Genomic DNA, 20,300 nt, shown 5'->3' with positions numbered 1-20,300 from the left:
GTGTAGGGTTACCGGCTTGGGCACGGGATCATTGACACAATCCCAGGGTCGCGGGCTTGAGCCCAAAGCTCTCTGGCTTGAAGCCCAAAGGTCCCTGGCATAAGCCCAAAGTCGCTAGCTTGAGCAAGGGGTCACAGCTTGGCCTAAGCCCCTTCCATTCTCCTGCCCCAAGGCATATATGAGAAGCAATCAATAAACAACTAAAGTAAAGCAACTATGAGTTGATGCTTCTCATTTTTCTCGGTCCCTGCTCCCTGTCTCTCGCTCAAAAATAAATAAATAAATAAACAAATAAATAAATAAAGCAAAGGATTTTCTCCAATGTGAGCATTTTGCAAAATACTCTAATGTTTTACACACCATGGTTAGAAAACAATAAATACAAGTATTCTAGGCCCTGGCTGATTGGCTCAGTGGTAGAGCATCAGCCCAGCATGTGGAAGTCCCGGGTTTGATTCCCAGCCAGGGCACATAGGAGAAGTGCCCATCTGCTTCTCCACTCCAACCCTCTCCTTTCTCTCTGTCTCTCTCTTCCCCTCCCGCAGCCAAGGCTCCACTGGAGCAAAGTTGGGTCAGGTGCTGAGGACAGTTTCGTGGCCTCTGCCTCAGGCACTAGAATGGCTCCTGTTGCAAAGAAGCAACGCCCCAGATGGGCAGAGTATCACCCCCTGGTGGGCATGCCGGGTGGATCCCAGTCAGGCACATGCAGGAGTCTGTCTCTCTGTTTCCCCACTTCTCACTTCAGGAAAATACCAAAAAAAAAAAAAAAAAAGAAAAAAAGAAAAAAAAATCTAACAAGAGACCAGGTATTCCAGTGCTTTGAAGTGGGAATAATGTATAGACACAGAAAGCTACATTTGCAAAGTTTCAAGAGTGTGAGGTACTAAGGTACTGAACTGTTCTTGCTCATCTTTCTCTACACTGCATGGGTCTAGTTTACTAGAGAGGAAACTTAATCTTAACAGTGTTTTCCAAATCTGGTTAACAGAACAATTAGGGGAGAGCTGTCAAAAGTATAGATTCTCCCAGGTATTCTGATTCAGTGCAAATGAACTCTGACCCACATATATATTTTTTGTTTTGCAAACTCTCCAGTTGGTTTTGGCGATCCATAGGTTTGGGAATGACTCTGCTAGAAGATTTAGGCTACCTAGCCACTTTTAGTCATGATTTAGGCAAACCTAATCCATTTTCAGTGTCTGGATCAATGAATTGGAAGGATTATGAGCATTAGGAGAGTGATAAGACCGATTCTAAGACAGGGGCCCCCAAACTTTTTACACAGGGGGCCAGTTCACTGTCTCTCAGACTGTTGGAGGGCCGGACTATAAAAAAAACTATGAACAAATCACTATGCACACTGCACATATCCTATTTTAAAGTAAAAAAACAAAACAGGAACAAATACAATATTTAAAATAAAGAACAAGTAAATTTAAATCAACAAACTGACCAGTATTTCAATGGGAACTATGGGCCTGCTTTTGGCTAATGAGATGATCAATGTGCTCACTGACCACCAATGAAAGAGGTGCCCCTTCCGGAAGTGCGGAAGTGCGGCGGGGCCGGATAAATGGCCTCAGGGGGTCGCATGCGGCCCGCAGGCTGTACTTTGGGGACTCCTGTTCTAAGACATCCGTTCAGCAGTAGCAGGCTGGATACAGAGAAAGTCTACACCAGACATGGATCACTCAGTAATTAAGTGATGTCCTGAACTGACTCAAGAGTGAATTTCAACTTCTGTACTATTTTAGCCTTGGAAATTACAGTTTAGAGGTGGTTTAGTTTCTCTCCATCACACAGAACAGTACCCTGACAATTCAACCAGGGCTGAGAAGACATTTAGATTTACAGGGTTTGAGACAATCACTGTGTAAGGTAAAACACTTGAAACTCACATTTCTGGGTTTGCAAGCAAGTATATCATACAAAGCATGATGTCTTGAGAGTTGGTCTGGGTTTGAGAGGAGTAGGACAAGGCATCAATGAAAAGCAAACTGAAATGGCAAGGCAAGATTATTCTTAAAAGGACTGGAGAACTCTGTTTATGACACACCAATTTACTTCCTCCTTCAGTTCATGGAGTCATTGTTGCTTCCAACAACAGGAAAAAAGGCACTGCTTTTCTTATAATGTTGCCTCAGCGGATGTAGCTAGACAGGCAGATTGGGTATTCCTGGTTCAGCCAGCACAGCTTTTCATAACAGCTAGCTTCCTCTTAAAACACTTAAGTATCTTCTCAAGAAGGCTAGTTAGATCCTGAGTCTCTTTCAGTCATGGATCAATTGGAAAATTCTACCAAGAAACACAGATACCAAATTTTGCATGCAATTTCAGGGACTCATGGATCCGATTTAAAATTGTTAGGTTTGCAGAGTGAAACTAGTGGAGAAATTTCATTTCCAATCCACCAAATGAAATAAAAAAAAAATGTATTGATTTTAGTGAGAGAGGAATGGAGAGAGAGAGAGACGAGAACATCAATCTGTTCTTGTATATGCTCTGACTGGGGATTGAACCAGCAATCTAGTGCTTGGGGATGAAACTCTAACCAACCATGCTATCTGGCCAAGACCACCAAATGAATTTTAGTTGATGGCAAAACTACTGAGTACTACACTGTATAGATCAGACTCTGGGCTCTTAAACATCTGTGAAAATGGCCTTTCCAGGAGTTTGTGATACACCTAACCTGTATCAATATTACATGCAACATGATTTTCATTCTTAAAGTCTGCATAGGTGAAGGCACTCAGGTACTCAAGATTTTAAGTAGCTTTTCCAGAGACACACTTTTTGAGCCACAAACCCGAACTGACTTAAAGCTAGTATCTAAACATCACCTACTCGATTGCTCTGCCACCCTGAAATGAAAAATCTACTCGTCTCCTACAACAGTGAGAAATTTTGTAAGGTGTATTACTCCTGAAAGAAGAGGCTTCAAGTAATGATCTCTAACTGAAAACATGTAACATTAATTCTGACCACCTATTCTTATAAAACTCAAATATACTTTTTCAGTTTTAGAATCAACATGGCCAATTTAGTAATTCAGAAAATCACTCTTGTTCATTGTATTAGTTCATAATATCCATGAAAACAAACCATGTATGTATGTATGTATGCCTCACTTGTTCTGCTCACACACAGCATGCCTAGGCCAGAGGCAGAAGCTCAGTTTCAATGCCTGCTTCTCTCAATGCTCAGTGGAGGACATAGCCTCACAGATGCAAAACAGAGGAACCCTCTTGTAACAACCTTAACAGGCCCGTTTCATTTGATTTATGACATATCATGTACCTCTCTCATTTTAAAAAATCAACCATTGATTGATTTAAGCTTGAAGAGCTATAATTCAGTACTAATATGTTCAGTCCAATCTGAGGTCTTCTGTGTAAGGGCTGTACAGCATTGGGCAGATTTGGTCACTGGTTAGCTGTGATAATTGTTTAGGGTCTTTAAAGTTGCCTTCTCAGAGTCTAGAAAATTCTCAGTCCCAATTTACCAAGTAAAAACTGCTACCCTTAAAATCTACTTCAAAAGTCACACCTTTATTCAATGACCCACATAAACATGCTTATCACTTGAATGCTAAAGGGCAATTTCTGAAGATAAATGCATATTTTGATGCCTATAACATTGTGGTTTTTTCAACAGGTATCACTATTTATTAAATCTCTAAAATCTCACAATATATTATTTGTCACTGACATAATCTAGCCACTGAAAAAAACTAGTTATGCTGTCCCAGATATGCAAAACAACCTAGTTCTCATGCCAACCAAGCCAGCCACAGAATAGCTAAAAATGAAACTTGTCTAAATATAAGTTATCTTTGCAGGCACTTAACTATAACATAGATTGTTAAGGCTAATGTGTGGGGTAGCAGATTAACCTCTCATATTTAAGTACTATAATTCTTACAGCAGAATTAGCTTTACAATAAGAATTACTAGTGCAGACATCAGAAGCCCTATATTCTTATGTGGGTGATATTTCTAAGCACATGGCATACTCTAGGAGAAGGGTACCTAAAGAAACATTGCCCTAGAAAGGAAATATTTTTCTCATAAGGGTGGACATGGAAGCAGAATAACAAGATGGGTAATTTTTCTTTAAAGAGATGCTTAAAAGTACTTTTTTTTTTTTTTAGAGACAGAGAGTCAGAGAGAGGGATAGAGAGATGAGAAGCATCAATTCTTAGTTTTTCGTTGCGACACCTTAGTTTTTCATTGATTGCTTTCTCATATGTGCCTTGACCGTGGGCCTTCAGCAGACCCAGTAACCCCTTGCTCGAGCCAGCGACCTTGGGTCCAAGCTGGTGAGCTTTGCTCAAACTCAGGCTCGCAATCAAGCTGGCAACCTCAGGGTGTCGAACCTGGTTCCTTCGCATCCCAGTCCAACGCTCTATCCACTGCCTGGTTAGGCTTTTTTTTTTCTGAAGTGAGAAGCAGGGAGGCAGAGACAGACTCCCGTGTGCACCCGACTGGGATCCAACCAGCAAACCCACTAGGGGGCGATGCTTTGCCCATCTGGGGCACCGCTCCATTGCAATTGGAGCCATTCTAGGGCCTGAGGGGAGGCCATAGAACCATCCTCAGCACCCAGGCCAACTTTGCTCCAATGGAGCCTTAGCTACAGGAGGGGAAAAGAGACAGAGAAAAGAGGGGGAGGGGTGGTGAAGCAGATGGGCGCTTCTCCTGTGTGACCTGTCCAGGAATCGAAACCAGGACTTCCACATGCCAGACCAACACTCTACCACTGAGCCAACCAGCAAGGGCAGTACTAAGGTTTTATGAGATGTAATGCCTCATAATATAAAATCTAATCACATTTGTTTGCCTGGTATTCTAATTTGCATGTTTGAATACCTTTTTAGTGATGGGAAGGGAGGTAAGGGCATAAAGGTATTACATAGCAAGGATCAGATACTATTTCAATTGCCATGGATTATACACACAGCATCAGAGAAATTTACTTTGACACTAGTGTTTAAGTTGAATTCATTTGGGTAATTTATATACATAAATATCTTCTGGCTCATTCTTGAGCTCTAAAGGGTAAGTGCTTAAGAAAATATTATTTTCTGAACAGTTCTTGCACTCAACTAAAATCTAGGAATGTGTCAGAACGGGTTGCTATTAACTTCTGTGTAGACTAATAAATGATCCTAATTCCTGAATGGCTTTAGTTACATTATCAATCATTTCAGATATATACAGTCTGAGGTTCTATGCTAATAGTTTTAATCAAAATCATACGAAAAAATGTTCCAAACCAACTAAATATATTAACCAATTTAAAAAAAGATAATATCTGTCATCTTGCTGTTGACATGAAGTACAACTTAACATCATTACCTAGTCTAAGAAGAAAAATATTACCTAGCTGCAGACAAGCTGCAGACATTTATGCCCCCAAATGGTGACTCTTTTACTCTCAGGATGAGAACAGAAATACACTCTAGGAGAAACACAAAAACAGTGCACTTTGCTTTTATATGAATTAAAAAAACAGTGTTTGTGTCTGAAATAGCCACAACTATTAAATGGCACTTTTGTATCATTATACATGCACATTTTTAAAGCACATTGTACAAATACAAGAAAATGCTGTAAAATTTCAAGTTACTTTACATTAACTACCTGCTGTTTCACTCACAGAAACCCTTCTATGCAGTTTATGGCCATATAACCTTACTGCTAATCAACCAGCAACCACCTCCATCACTCTCCAAAATTATAAGCTAATATTTATGAGCAAAATTCACTTTAACAACCTTGCAGTCAAACAATTACGCAAACAAGTCAAATATTTACATGATGTGGAAGAGATAAAACAACCTTTTCAAGTTATGGTAGTTACCTAAAACCTGTGTCTGGAAGTGGAGGTTGAGACAGGATGAGAGGTTTTGCTTCTCAATGCATTTGATAAATTTGTTTTGAATCCTGTGGATGTTAACACTGACACAATAATTTGTAACAGTAGTATGCTTAACATGTTATAACATTACTTAGTAGACATTTACTCATTTTTTGTTACTTGCTAAGAACTTCATTTAACAGATATGTGCAAAGAAAACCTTACAAAAAGAATGATTCTAATAATTTTAAACTGAAAATTGAGAAGTTACAGATCTTTACCTTCACTATACAACTTAATGTAACCAGTAACCAATCTCAATCATTCTCAAATAACTTTCCAAGTTGTAGAAATCATTACTCAAGACATTAAAATGAATAGCAGCTTAAGAGAATGAAAACACAAGTCATAGACTGGGAGAAAATATTTGTAGAACACACATCTGATAAAGCACTTCTATCCAAAAATATAGAAAAAACTCTTTAAACTCAAATAAGAGAATAAATCTAATTAAAAAATGGGCCAAAAACCTTACCAGACACCTTACCAAAGAAGATATAGAGATGGTAAATAATATGAAAAGATGCTCCATATGATGTCATTAGAGAAATACAAATTAAATCAATGAGATAACCTCTACAGAACAATTAGAATGGCCAAAATCTGGAACACTAATAACACTAATACTGGTAAAGACGTGAAGCATAGAAACTCTCATACATCGCGGGTAGGAATGCAAAATACTACAGCCATTTGTAATACAGTTTGACGGTTTATATTGATACAAAGCTAAACATATTCTTACTATACAATCCAGCAATCACACTTGGTTTTTACCCAAAAGATTTGAAAACTTATTTCCACACAAAACTTACACACCAATGCTTATTGCAACTTTTTTCATAATTGCCCAAACCTGGAAGCAGCCAAGATACCCTTTAGTCGGTAAATGGATAAACTGCGGCACTTCCAGACAATAGAATTTTATTCAACACTAAAAATAAATAAGCTACCAAGCCATAAAGACATGGAGGGAACTTGTGATTATGTGAAAGAATCCAATCTGAAAAGGTTACACTGTATGATTCCAACTATGACTTTTTAAAAAAGGCAGTAAAGGTCAATGGTTACTAGAGGTGGGGTTAGCAAGTAGGGAGTTGGCAGCAGTGGATTTTAGGGGCAGTGAACAATATTCATGATAGATCGTATCATTAACTATACATTTCTCCAAACCCATAGAATGTGCAACACCAACAGCCAAGTATAAACAGTGGAATGTGGGTGACTGAGTCAATCTAGGTTCACCCGTTTTAATAAATGTGCCACTCTGGGAGATGTTGATAACATGGGAGGCTGCAAGCATGTGAAGAAAGGGTATATGGCTAATCTCTACTTTCCTACCGATTTTATAGTAACCTAAAACTGCTCTAAAAAATAAATTTAATAGGAAATACATACTAGGGACTGTTACCATACTTATTACAGATGAAGAAGCCTGGTTTCAGGGTTCATTACCCTCTTAACCACTACACCACTCTGCTCCCATCTTCAGATTGATTCACCATGGGAAGCCCTCCTCAGACCACAAAACTCAAGGTTCATTTGTCCAGATTAAAGCCCACTGCAGAATAGGTTAAAAGTAGCCCAAGGTCATACAGGCAATTCATATCATGGTGTCCTAGGAAAATATTTTTGAAAGGTGTCCAGATATCTTTAAGGAAAAACATGATATACTTAAAATGCTTAGTATCTCAGTGTACATTTCAAAGTTAAAACCCATTTTTAGTTTTGTCAGAGAAATATTCAGGTTTGAACGCAGGTCTGTGTAGAATTGAAATCTTCCCAGTTGCCTTACACACTTAAGATTCCCTTTCACAACTGTTGCTTCTAACAGATTAAATCCTGTAAGATCAAACTATTGTTTCTTACAAAAAAATGATTATGGAAATATTATGAGACCTTTATAGAACAATGAAGACCATGGGTCCATCATCGTCCCATCTGTCTCATTATATAGACTTCTGCACACATACATTTTCCCCAGTTGAAGCAAAAGTATCAACATGGAAAGAACCGACAAATGGTAGTGAACCAGGATAAGTATTTCCATTTTAAACTTCATCACTGAGAAGCCAGGATTCAGTTCCCCATGGGCAAAGTCAGAATATGCAGTTATTCCTTGTTCTTTTATCTCATGACACCTTCAAAGATCAAGCCCATGGATCCATTTCTACATTAGAACCACACCCAAACAGAAGGAAAACTATGCCTGTTTTTGTACAACTCGTCATGCCTAAAATGCCGACTATAAAACACAATTAATAGGGGTGGGGAGAATCGACCATAATTGTTTAAATGTCATTCCTTTCCCTTACATGCTAAGACTATTAAGATCCTAAAAATGCCTATTCATTTCTTCAGAAACAATTACTTACTATGTACCATACTTGAAGGTTTTCACAAACCTCATCTCGGGGCTCTCACTTGAACATAGTTAATTAAAAAGTTGACCATGAAACAGTTTCTCTTTATCCCCTTGTAGGATTACTATGGCTTAAAAACCCAAGGAACAAAGTGGAAGTTTCCCTCTGTACATGGCTTTTATTATTTACATAATACAATATAGCATCAATGCTGGATAGCATGATTATGTGCATACATAAATATGAACTATCTGTACACATCTGCAGATCTAACTCAGAACCTAAGGTACATAAATTTAAAAGCAAAACTGAATGAATGTTTTAAAAGTAAAAACTAGGACTGAACACTGCAATAAATCAGGAGTGCCTCGTGTACATACTTAACTATTTACAGATAAAAACGGGCATTACCACAACACTAACTATACTCATTTATATATAAAAACACAAGTTTCATACATCACAGAAAACCTTCCATTATAACACAGAAGTGATATTACCAGACAAGCATCAGTGAAATATACTGCCTTTTCTAGTTGTTATTGTACAATGCTGTAAATAGTGCAGCCCATGCAACACACCCAAGAACACTAGAGTCCTACACCCAAGTACAATATGATAAAGCAGCCCTCTGCAAGTGGTGCTGGATACCACTAAGAAGTCTACTGCAGCCATGTTGGTTATGATTTTCCATGCAGAAGGGTACAGTTACATTAAGAACTGAAGTCTTTAAAAAAACTTTAAACATTCTTTCTTGAACCAAAACATTCAACAAAAGATGCACATGAAAAATTAACTGTTCAGATACCTTCGCAACTTAAAATTCAGATGCATGTTATTCAATAGAGCTGCTGTATGTAAAAACCAAACGTAGTTTTAACTTCTTCTCGTAAACAAATTAATCCTAGTGCAGTTCTGTGCTACACACTTTTAGCAATGAGAGTAATGCAGACATCTTCTGGTGCAGGCCGGCACAATAAGCTTCAATGATAGCTCAAGACCCTGTTGCTTGATGGTTTTACTCTTATAACCAGTTGCAATGTTTACCTTTCACAGAATGCCTTGACAACTTTTAGACCAATTAGCCAGGCTTACATACGGCACCAAACACTGTTTTCACAGAAAGGTCTGATCCTCTTTATCCTCATATCTTCCAAGAATATGTTGTGGAAATTAACAAGGTGAAGTTGAACTATGGTAGAAGTAGACTGCCAGTCCTTTTCTGGTGTACCATTTTTTAGAAAAATACAGGCACATAACACTAGCCAGCGATTATACCTTGATTACATTCTCAAAAAGGCAGATATGCTGCAAACATGCAGATTTCATGTGTTTTGTTTGGCACGCGGGAACTAAATTTTGTTCCTATTATCTGTGTAATTCAATTTGCTGTGCAGATTTCATCCAATTTTATTCAAGGGAGGGCATATACATTTTGTAGGGCTGTATCTATCCAATTCTGCCTGTAACAAACACCCAAACATCCTAAAATATCATTTATAAGACAGACAAGTATAAAGTAAAACTCTGGAGAACATCAAAGGAAAATGGCCATGCATCTGCTCTTTAATGTTTCCTATGATATATTAAAATAAAAAGTTTTAGTCTCTTCACAAGTAGTAATTTATATTCTCTGGATTTTTTCAGCCACAACAACTGGATTTTCTTTTCTGATTTTTGCTGCAGCTTCTGCTTTGTAATCATACGGACAGTTGTGCTTGTCAGAGTAACGATGAAGTCCACAAAACAAATTTCCACATCGGCAGTCAAACCCTGTACACACACGAAAGAAGCAGAGTCACTTGGGAACTTGTAGCAATTAGAAGGGGAGGGAAAAGCCTTCCTCACTATAGGAAAGAAACCACATTTCCACGGCTCTTTGCAACTTGATAAAAGAATCCATCACTTTAAACTGTGAAAGAGCATTTAAACCACCTTTGACATGGTGAGAAGTTCAAATAAGTACCCTTCCATAAACTCCTGTAGATATCACACGGTATAAATTACACAGGCTCTGGAGTCAGAATGACCTGGATTTAAATCCTCCTCCTGACACATGTCAAATGGGTCTTGTTTCAAGTGAAAACTAGGGAAAGACAACCATAAAGCTCTGGAGATTTAAAGGAAACAAAGAAACAAAAAGTATATAGACTATTTTGTGCCCAACTCAAAGTAGGTGCTTGCTGTTTAGTTCTGCTACCTTTTCCCCAGAAGAACAAAGGAAAGGAACCAAACTGGATGAATTTTTATCAATTCAGTAAAGGACAGTACTTTTTGAGGCCTGAAGTTAATAGGGTTTCATGTGATTAGGGAGACAAAGGGAAATCAATTAGTCTTTTCCCCATTATCCTCCTTTCTAGTCCACTCTGAAAGCTTTCTATTCCTGAAAGTTGGGCATTTTGTTTTATGTGTAAGACCAACAAGTCCCTTATGAAGCAACTAGGAGCTCTTTGTTGAACCCTAGCTGCAAAATATACAGTCTATTTTTTGTAATACCTGTAAGGCCCACTTTCTTTCTGCACATGAAGCATCTGTTCTTCTTTGGTTTGGGTAACTCAGGAGCTTTTTCTTCACTTTGAGAAGTACTGGGCTGAGCAATTGATGAACTAGGCTGAGTGACAACTGAAAAATAAGGGTACGAATTAGAAATTTCTCAAGAGTTCACTGGCTGATCAATCACTTATCTAAGTTAAAAATAAAAAAACCTTAAGATTCTTAGTAAAAGTATTTAAGCCCTTCTTAAAAACATGTACATAAACAGGATCTTTTATATTAGAACTTTCAAATTGAATAATTTCTTGCCAATCAACAAAATACTCGCTCCTCTAAATTTTACAAAATTATCACCATGCCACTCAAATTCCTTTAAACTCACTCTTAACAGCTAGTACCAAGAAACAAAACCCCATTCTAAAAGTTTTTAAAGAGCTGAGAGATACTGGTCAGATGCTCAGTTTTTCCTTATTGCCTACATATAAATGTCTTAAATAGGACTGTTCAAATTCATTACTACTCAGTAAATAAAGCTGCCAAATTTTGAGGTACCTCACTATAAAAACATTGCTTTGGTTTTATACTTACAGAAAAGATTGGGTAAATAAAACCACCAAATTTTGACAAGTAAAACCCAAATTATTAATCACTAATCTCAGACTCTAAAATTTCATAATTATTTTGCCATTTTAATAGATACTTTATTGTCTTATGAAGAATATGTGGAAAATTATTTTTTAAGAATTTTCCTTTGAAAGATTAGCAAACATCTTTAGCATGTTTAAGTATTTGTGAAGTTTTGATTTTAGACTATTAGGAATTTTATAGGTAAATCAAGAATTTTTGATTTACATTAAAAAGTCCGTTTCTCCACCTACTTTTAAGTTTTAGTTCATACGTGACATCCACAGAATTTATCAATATGATAATTGCATACTACTGGATTAAAACCCATATTACCACTGGTTAAATGAACAGAATACCAAATTTAATTTTTATAAAATCTTGGCCTGACCTGTGGTGGCGCAGTGGATAAAGCGTCCACCTGGAAATGCTGAGGTTGCCGGTTCAAAACCCTGGGCTTGCCTGGTCAAGGCACATATGGGAGTTGATGCTTCCTGCCCCCCCCCCCTTCTCTCTCTCTCTCTCTCTCTCTCTCCCCTCTCTATAATGAATAAATAAAATCTAAAAAAAAAAAAAAAAAAAAGAATTTTTATAAAATCCAACTATCGTATTTCCCTATGTATAAGATGCACCTTTTCCCGAAAAAACTTGGGGTCTAAAAACTGGATATGTCTTATACAATGATTATAGATATTTAACTTGCATTTCCTGCTTTTTCACGTGGATGAGAGTTGTATGAATTTTATGATTAATAAAACTTGAGTTCAATAACTTTATGTAATACATTCTTTTTTTTTCAAATTTTGGGCCCCCAAATTAAGGTGTGTCTCATAGATGGGAGCGTCTTATACATGGGGAAATATGGTATATCAAAAGCACTGTAAACTGAGCTTTAACATAATCCAAATCCCAAGAATAGCAAATTAATATATGCAATGCTAAAATTACTGCCTCAACAATAGAACAGCACCAATGCTATTAAATCCAAACTCTAGAAGCAAGCCAATTAGCTTAATAGACTAATATTAAACTAACGGTCCTATAATTTATTCCTAACAATCTACTATAACGACCTCAGTATAATTTGTCCTGATAGTATAAGGGTAAAGTATAATCTGTGTGAATAGTTGGGGGCAGGGAAGGGTGACAACCATTTCCTTGACCACACCCAAAAACTAAACAGTTGTGTCTAAAACATAAAGATAAGAGGATTAAGAAAAGAAAAATGATAGAGAAAGGCAAAGAAACAACAAACTACAGAATTCCTAGTAAGAAATAATGAATGCAGAGGTTAAGTACAGATATAACCTAAAAGAGTACTATTCCAAGGCCAGAATAATTTTGTGTTTTAAAAAAACCAAAAGCCTCACATATAAATCTGGCCAGCTTTTTCAGAAAGATGGAACTCATTTCAAAATACCAAATATGGTTCACTTTCCCAACTTAAAATTTTCACCTTAACTTCACAAATTAAATTTGATATAGTTCACATAAGCTTCTGATGTTAAGTGATGTTTAAAAAAGCAAGCCTCCAAAGCAGATTATATATCCACTGACACTACTGCCTCACAATAAAGTTTTATATTGTGTTTAGTCAACAGTATTAGGAAATAATGAAAAAAACCACCTAGGTGCACTATGAACACACAGTTCCTTGTTCTAGGCCTAGCACAGGTATTCAATCAAACAAGTCAACCTTCTAGCATATGAGAGTACCTCTGTGCTATATAAGTCAAGCAGACTCAGTCACTACCAAATGAAAAACCAAAAATGCCTTTCCATACTGAGTTTTAAACTCTCACAAAATATAGGAATTTACCCTTCTTCAACCTAGTGTTTAATATGTTCTTCTGCTTGGATATTTTCTACAATATTAACAATATCAAGACAATAGTTATTGCTTTTGATTTAAACATTTTTTTTTTCTTCATAGCTTTGAAAATTTAGCCTACATAATTTCTTCTAGGTTTATGAACAATATCTTGTCTAATGACTGATACCTTTAAAATAGCAAACCACTTTCTTTGTTAGTAAACCAATTTTTTAAGTTCAATGAATTCTTAATACTTCCAGTCTCCAGATTATAAACCTTGCTAATTTACTGGTGTGGGGGACGAGAATGGGCAGAGAAGAAAGAAGACGAGAGTAGAGAGCAGTTCTTGCTTGGCCTGTATTTTATAGCTCTCTTCCTCTCAGGTCCTTCAATGGGAAGGAATGTATCTCCCCACCAAACCTTTCTCATACTACCAAGTCCAGACTGAATGAGTATTAAACAAAAAGCATACCTGGCTCTGACACCTCTGTTTTCGGGGTAGTTATTTTGTCCTCTCTTGAAATGCTCATTTCTGTCATTTGCTGAGTTACAGGCAAGGCAGCCACAGGCACATTTCTATTTGAGTTTAAGCAAACATTTTTAAAGATGTTAAGGGTACTTCCTTCTTTGTGAGATAATAAGTTGTCAGTTCAACTTCAAATTATATATTATTTCCAACATGATCAAATGGAGCTAAATAATCTAAAAATTTAAAGGCTATTGGATGCTCAGCAAAAATGGTTGAGAATAAAGAAAGCAACTTGATAAACGATTCATCAATTCAAGGCTGCGTTATTTGCATAGGTCACAATGTTTTATTATAGCCAACTAGGAATTTTTAGCTATGGCTGTAATCTGTTTAAGGGCAAAAGGGGGGCAGTTTTGCCAAAATACCTTGTGTGCCATTACACTACAGTCTGCAAAGCCTCCCTCCCTACAATCCCTAAACCTCAATTACAATGAATAAAGGCACAAAATTCTCAACACAGCATCCTTGGGGCTGCTATGCAGTGCTATATACATCCTGACTCAATGACCTGTAAGATAATATATTAAATGACACCGAATCCCTGACTGTGCAACACATGCAAAGCCAAGAGCGTTGGATATATTAACATCCTTATGATATATGAACATTCATAATTATAATTGTATGGACAGCGAAGATATCTTTATTTCCTCTTTGTATTACCATAAAAAACTCTGAAATACCCCAGCTTACCTTGATTTTTCAGATGTGCTGCCAGCAGCACCTTCACAGTTGTTTAAACTAGCGTCTGTTCTTTGTACAGATGCAGAATCTGAGGTAGGGCTGTTGGAACCACTAGCTGTCCCTATTTAAAAGAAGGATTTGTAAGAAACAAAGCAATACTACACTAGGTATCAAGACTATTAAAAAGTAACAAATACTTGCATTTAATTAGGTTAGTGATTTAAGCATTTTCATCGTGCTGCAGCATCCTACATTTTAAGTGAGTATCCAAACAAAGATATGTATTAAAAAGTCATATCCAGTGAATACAAATATGAAACAAAATGTCAAAAAGGAAAATGAGAAAGCTAGAAGATGCTTGTGGATAGTCATTCATTCCTGATGTAGTCATGCCAAGCATCTGGGCTGTTGCTTTAATTTCAAGCTTTTCTCAGGTCTTCTTCGCTTTGGGCTCTCCGCATTGATTCTCAGTCTTAGGCCCCCATTCTCCGCTCTATGTTTTCTGTTCACCAGTTCTTCAAATGGATTTTTCCTTGGAAACAACTTACCCATTGGGCTCATTCTGCCACTATTCTGCTGCCTCTGAAGATGTTCTTTGTAGCAAACAGAACACATTCCATTTGTCCTAGGATTCCCATAAAAGCCACATCCTGTACTACACAGCATGGGCCCAGGGGTCTGGTTCGTCTCCTGAGCCATATTTTTCTGCTATAAAGAAAACAAAAACAAAACTTTAGAAACGAGCATGTAAGCAAAATAAAACCACTAAATTAGTATAATTGTCACCAGTGTACCTTTGTTATTCTAAACACCAAATTTATTTTTAATAAAGGCTCAAATTGTGTTAATCATTAACAATAGGCCAAGAAATTTATAAATATATTGCTGCCTTTATAAAACAACAGAATGAAAGAAATTGTGTTTAAGCTTAATAAGGAACTACACTGCTCACAAAAATTAAGGGATATTTCAAAAGGTATATAAAACGATAAAATATCCCTAATTTTTTGAGCAGTATATAATGACTACATTCTAAAAAATTCTACCATTAAACATTAAAATGTATTTATTTCACCTATCACTATCATTTGTTTCAATTTCTGAAAAGGTCATTCTGCCTAATATCAGAAGAATTATGTTTAAATCAATTTAGGCAACTGATATCTAAGTTCCTTTCTGCTCTCTTGCACTGCACACTGATTAAAAATATCTTAAATGGAATTTACAAATGGGGGGGAAAACTACAAATCTTAATTACTGCCTTGAGATCTCCTAGTGGTTCTTTAAACTAGCTGCTGCTCTAAAACTTTATTAAAACTAACACCTGAACATACTTGAGCCCAACTAGTAATTCAACAATTCTGCTATGGGGTAGGGTATTTGTGCTTTTAAAATGTTTTAACACCTTAATAGGAGACTGAAAAAGAGAGCTCCTCAATCACCTAGCAGGTCCTGGCTCTTTTAAGATTTCAGGGGCCGGCTGCTTATGTTCTGCCATTTGAGGTGTGAAACCTGGATCTAAGTATTTGAAAAGTCAGTTGTAGAAACCTGCAACACACAAATTATCAGCACAGATTTCTCAGCCAAAGGCTGTCTCATAAAACTTTTAACAAGTGCTTGTTTTCCTCTTAGCAGAAAAGGAAACCTTTTCAAGCTCAATTTCAATATAGCAAAGTAAAGCAATATAAATACATAAGCTTTAGTAAGAGTTAATATTTAATGATTACCAGAAAAAAACTTTATACAGAAAGTATACTCTTGCTTTTCCACAAGTCTTGTTAAAATTAGCACAAATATGCTAGTATTTTGCTAAATTTAGTACATTTTCCTGAATTAAGAGAAAATACACACTATTTAAGAAAAATGTGGAGTTTCTGTCACCTAAAAATGTATGAGTGTACAAAAAGCATACTCTGAGAACTTTATCAAAGGAAGATCATTTGCTCTAACTTGTCACTGTCATTTAAATGTATTTACTGTTGATGATAGAGCTCATTTATTAAAATTATGAACATTTCAAAATAAGATCAAGAAAATACTTCAAGCTAGAGCTTGTCATCTAGAATTCAATACTGCTTTTTCCAACTACCACTTAGTTCTAGAATACACTCTTTAGTAAGTAATCAAAATTTTATTAACAAAATTATTTTTAAAAAGGGAGAAACAAGATTAACCAACTGACCTGGCATTTCTGACATTTATTTCTCCAGTTAAATAATAGTAACCTTTACTTTTGTTAGCAAAATGATACCATTTTCAAGCCTGAATATATTTCAAGCCAATCAAGCTTTTGTATGGAGAGCAACCAAGAGCCATAACTGACTTCAAACAATAGTACTAATTTAGTTGACACTGTCTCTTTAAATAGTAAGTGGAATTTAGCTGACTCATTTTGGAGCATAGTAGTGTAAACATTTCAACATCACTTATGAAGTTTATTAATAAACACTTTCAGCTGCGTTTTTAAAAATTTGAGCATATGTGCAAAGTGTGTGAATCTTTACTTGAAACAAAAAGTTGGGCCATTGCTTAAATCCAGCTTAAGAATTATGCTTGCTCATACTTTCTATACTAACTTGCAGTGTCATCTGGGAATGGCTTTAAAAGCAAACTGGCCTAAATTTGAGCCAGCCAACATTAATACTTGTTAACTTGAATCTTAAAATCTTTTTTATATAAATAAAGGGGGGGGGGTCCGCATGCAATGATTTCACCCACTTCGTTGTAATGAAAAGTATTCCACCTTTCCTTGGAAAACACATATATCTCCAATTCACTATAAATAGCCTTCAGCTCAGAGACACCAGGATGTTAGTCCTCTACATGGCTTCTCACCTTGTAGACTGTTCTCCCCCCTAGAAAGCCAGCTTTTAAATGCCATCACATGTGCACAGCTTGCCTTAATATTTCTCAGAAGCTTAGATCACATGAGGGGGAGCTTCAGCCTGTCACAAGGCTGCAATGTGACAGGCTGAGCTGGATGGAGGCTCTCACATAAAGCCTAGTCAACAGGGCCCTCTGAAATCAGCTTCTATTTATATCCCAGAGCCTGCCAACTCCTACACAACCCCCAAAATTAAGGATGCAGTGTTCATACATCTAATATAATAAGAAAACAAAACAAAAAGATGCCATTCAGGCTGCTATAGTCCCCCCCCCCCAAAAAAAAAATTAGGGAGGATTAGAAAGCAATCTCAAATTCAATCTAGAAGATGCAAACAAGCACCATTAATCACTCATGAAGCCAAATCGGTCAGGGTTGTTTATGAAAACCAAGCACAGAGAGAGCATCAAGGCAGAAAGGACCCTCAAGTTTAGTGGCAATTTATTCTTTTTGGAGAGAGGGCTAAGAGGTTGCCATTTAAGTACTGTGGTTCTCTCCTACTTTGCAGTATTTTAGAAGAATAACAGCACCATTACTATTTAGTACCTTTAGATTTGATAGCTCTATCAAGTATAAGTGAAATGTTTACTTTCATAGTTTTGGCTTCCTTTAACCGGTAGCTTAAAAAACGAACAACAAAACCGTGGGCATGGTACTTAAAAACTCTCCCACCCTCAAATATAATAAAGGATTTAAAAACCTCTGGAATTTAGTTCAGGTGCACGTACTGTTAAAACATGTTAAGAATGTGCAATCACCTGGAGCTGGTACCCGAGCTCTAGCCTCTAATCTACCTCTCTAAGCCAGTGGTGACCTTGGGCAAGTCCTCACTCTCAGTATCTCAGAGCCCCCTCTTTGCCAAATGGAGTAAATTAGTGTAATTTTAAAAGGCTTCTTTCTAGGCTTAACATCGGGCCTAAGACATAGGAAATAGGGGAAAACTACAACAAATTCCTTTTCAGGAACATTTTAAGAAAAATCCTGGAAGATTAAATTGCACTATTTTTCCCTAATTCAGTTCTGAAAGTTTATTTTTTAAAAATGCTATATTATTAAGATTCCTTTTTAACCTGTAAATTACCTGAATGCTTGGTTTAAAAAACAGGGATTCTGTGACCTATATATTATTATTTTACATCTGTATGTCCTTAGACCAGATTCTCAGGAGGCATCCAGTCAAAAACACAACCCGGGCCTTTCCCCAAACACCGCTCCAGGGAGGGCTTGAAAAGGGAGCACAAAATTTCACATTCACTAGCTCAAATGCAAGGAACAAAGGGGAAGGTGCTCCATTTACTTCACGAAAAGGATCTTATTCGAGAAACGCAGCGACGTTGAGAAAACTAAAACACGATGGCAGAGAAGACCCCTCACCCACGTTCCAGCGGGTTTAAGAACAAGTTTGGGACCCAATGGTCACCCCCCCACCCCCACCCCCAAGCACAGGCCTTCTCAGGAAAGCCCAGCAGGGCCTTCTCCAAAAACCACTGAGTCATGCAGAACAGCAGCCCCGCAGGGCAGGCCAGCCTCTCACCCTGCGGGCCCCGCACCGACCCCCGCGGCTCCCCCGAGGAGGCAGCAGAGAGCTGGAGAGTGCGGCGAGCCGGGGCCGGGGGCGCGGCCACGGCCATCGCCTCTTTGTCTCTCCCCGTGAGGCTGCCCACGTCGGGCGCTGCCGCCGAGGGCGGCCGGAACGCGAGGGAGGGAGGCCCGGACCCCCAACCGGAACGCAAAGGAGAGAGACCCGGACCCCCAATCCCGGAGGACGCACGCCGGGTATTGTTCCCGACTGTGCATGTGCGAGTGAGCCGGGGCGCAGGGAGCCGAGCCCCGGGCCACGGCGACAGGATGACGCCTCCGTCTTTGTGCTTCCTGAGCAGGCGGGCGGACTCGCTTTCCCCGGACGCCGCCATCCGCGACCAGTTCGGGCCTCACGGGAGTTCCGTGGCATTCGATCCCCCCAAGCCCAACCCCCGCCGGGCACCCTCCCCCAGCTCTCCACCACTCACCCTGCGTGAGCAGAAGGGCAAGAGCCGAGCTTGCGCGCGACGCCGGCGCGCTGGGGCCCGGGCGAGGTCTCCGAGGTGGGCGAGCCGGCCGGCCGCCCGCGAGCCGCCGCCGCCGCCGCCGCCGGCCGAGAGCGGGTAGAAGCCGCAGGCGGAGGTGGCGCTGCCGCCGCCGCGGGGTCCTTCTTTTGTTCCTGCAGTAGCACCGAGCGTGGCCGGGACACGCCGGAGCTCGGAAGTGGGAGGAGAGAGGCGGGGGGAGGGAGGAGCAGAGGGGGAGGCGGAGAGAGGACCGGAGGCCGCGGCGGCTAACGCTCTCGCGGCGCCCGGCCGTCGTTGCCCCACGCCTCCACCGACGGCGGGTAGGGCCGCTTCCGAAGCTGAGCGGGGCGCGCGCAGCGAGGACTGGGCGCAGCGAGGGCAGGCTGGCGCGCTCGGTTGCTAGTGCTACCGCCGATGAGGCCGTGGCCCCCGGGAGCGAGCGGGTCCCAGAACGTGATGCAGACAGGTCCGCGGTCCGGCCGACTGACTCTTCCTCTCGGCCCGGCGCGGGGGCAGTGAGGGAAAGAGGGACGGAGGGGGCGGGGTCTGTGCGTCAGCGAAAACCCCGACGGCGGCGGTGGGGAGCGCGCTGACGTCGCCTGCCCGACGCCCCGCCCCTGACCCCAGTTACCAAGTCCGGGACGGGGGGCGGGGCCTGTCCGCGCTGCTGTCGCGCGGAGCCGAGTCACACTCGCCTGGCCCCGGTTCCAGGGTGGAGCTGGAAAGAGCGAGTCCTGCGGGAGATGCGCTTCTATTTTTAACCCGATTGTTCGCCCTCGGCCTCCCTCCTTCCTATTTTCTCACTCTAGCTCGCTCTTCGCCATCTGAGTTCTCACGTTTTTTCTTGAGCCCTTTCTTTCTTACTTTCCAGCCACCCCTCTCCCACCCCCAAGAATTGGGATTCGCCTCGAGAAAAGGAAATAACTACTTTATAGCTTTT

The 20,300-nt window shown here is 39.5% G+C and overlaps 1 protein-coding gene across 1 annotated transcript; it reads right to left on the bottom strand.

The window, feature by feature from the left end:
* Positions 1-5,479: 5,479 nt before the first annotated feature.
* ZFAND5 (zinc finger AN1-type containing 5) lies at positions 5,480-19,879 on the bottom strand. Its single transcript, XM_066367990.1, has 6 exons — positions 19,322-19,879; positions 14,977-15,136; positions 14,438-14,549; positions 13,688-13,791; positions 10,782-10,907; positions 5,480-10,058 (listed from the first exon to the last, which is right to left on the bottom strand). The coding sequence occupies exons 2-6, from the start codon at positions 15,125-15,127 to the stop codon at positions 9,910-9,912; spliced, it is 642 nt and encodes a 213-aa protein (XP_066224087.1). The 5' UTR covers positions 15,128-15,136; positions 19,322-19,879; the 3' UTR covers positions 5,480-9,909.
* Positions 19,880-20,300: the final 421 nt, after the last annotated feature.

The sequence above is a fragment of the Saccopteryx leptura genome, chromosome 2 (genome assembly GCF_036850995.1).
Source record: "Saccopteryx leptura isolate mSacLep1 chromosome 2, mSacLep1_pri_phased_curated, whole genome shotgun sequence".
Lineage (NCBI taxonomy): Eukaryota > Metazoa > Chordata > Mammalia > Chiroptera > Emballonuridae > Saccopteryx > Saccopteryx leptura.
Note: the sequence above shows the minus strand (reverse complement) of the source record. Positions and strands in the feature narration are given on the sequence as shown.

Bases quoted from the DNA above. Each gene is read 5' to 3' on its own strand.
- ZFAND5 (XM_066367990.1), bottom strand. From the start codon at position 15,127: ATGGCTCAGGAGACGAACCAGACCCCTGGGCCCATGCTGTGTAGTACA. The intron at 14,550-14,976 runs GTAAGTTGTTTC...TCTTTTAAATAG, and splicing joins TGGCAGAATGAGCCCAATGG to GGACAGCTAGTGGTTCCAAC. The intron at 10,908-13,687 runs GTATGCTTTTTG...CTTATTTTTCAG, and splicing joins AACAGAGGTGTCAGAGCCAG to TTGTCACTCAGCCTAGTTCA.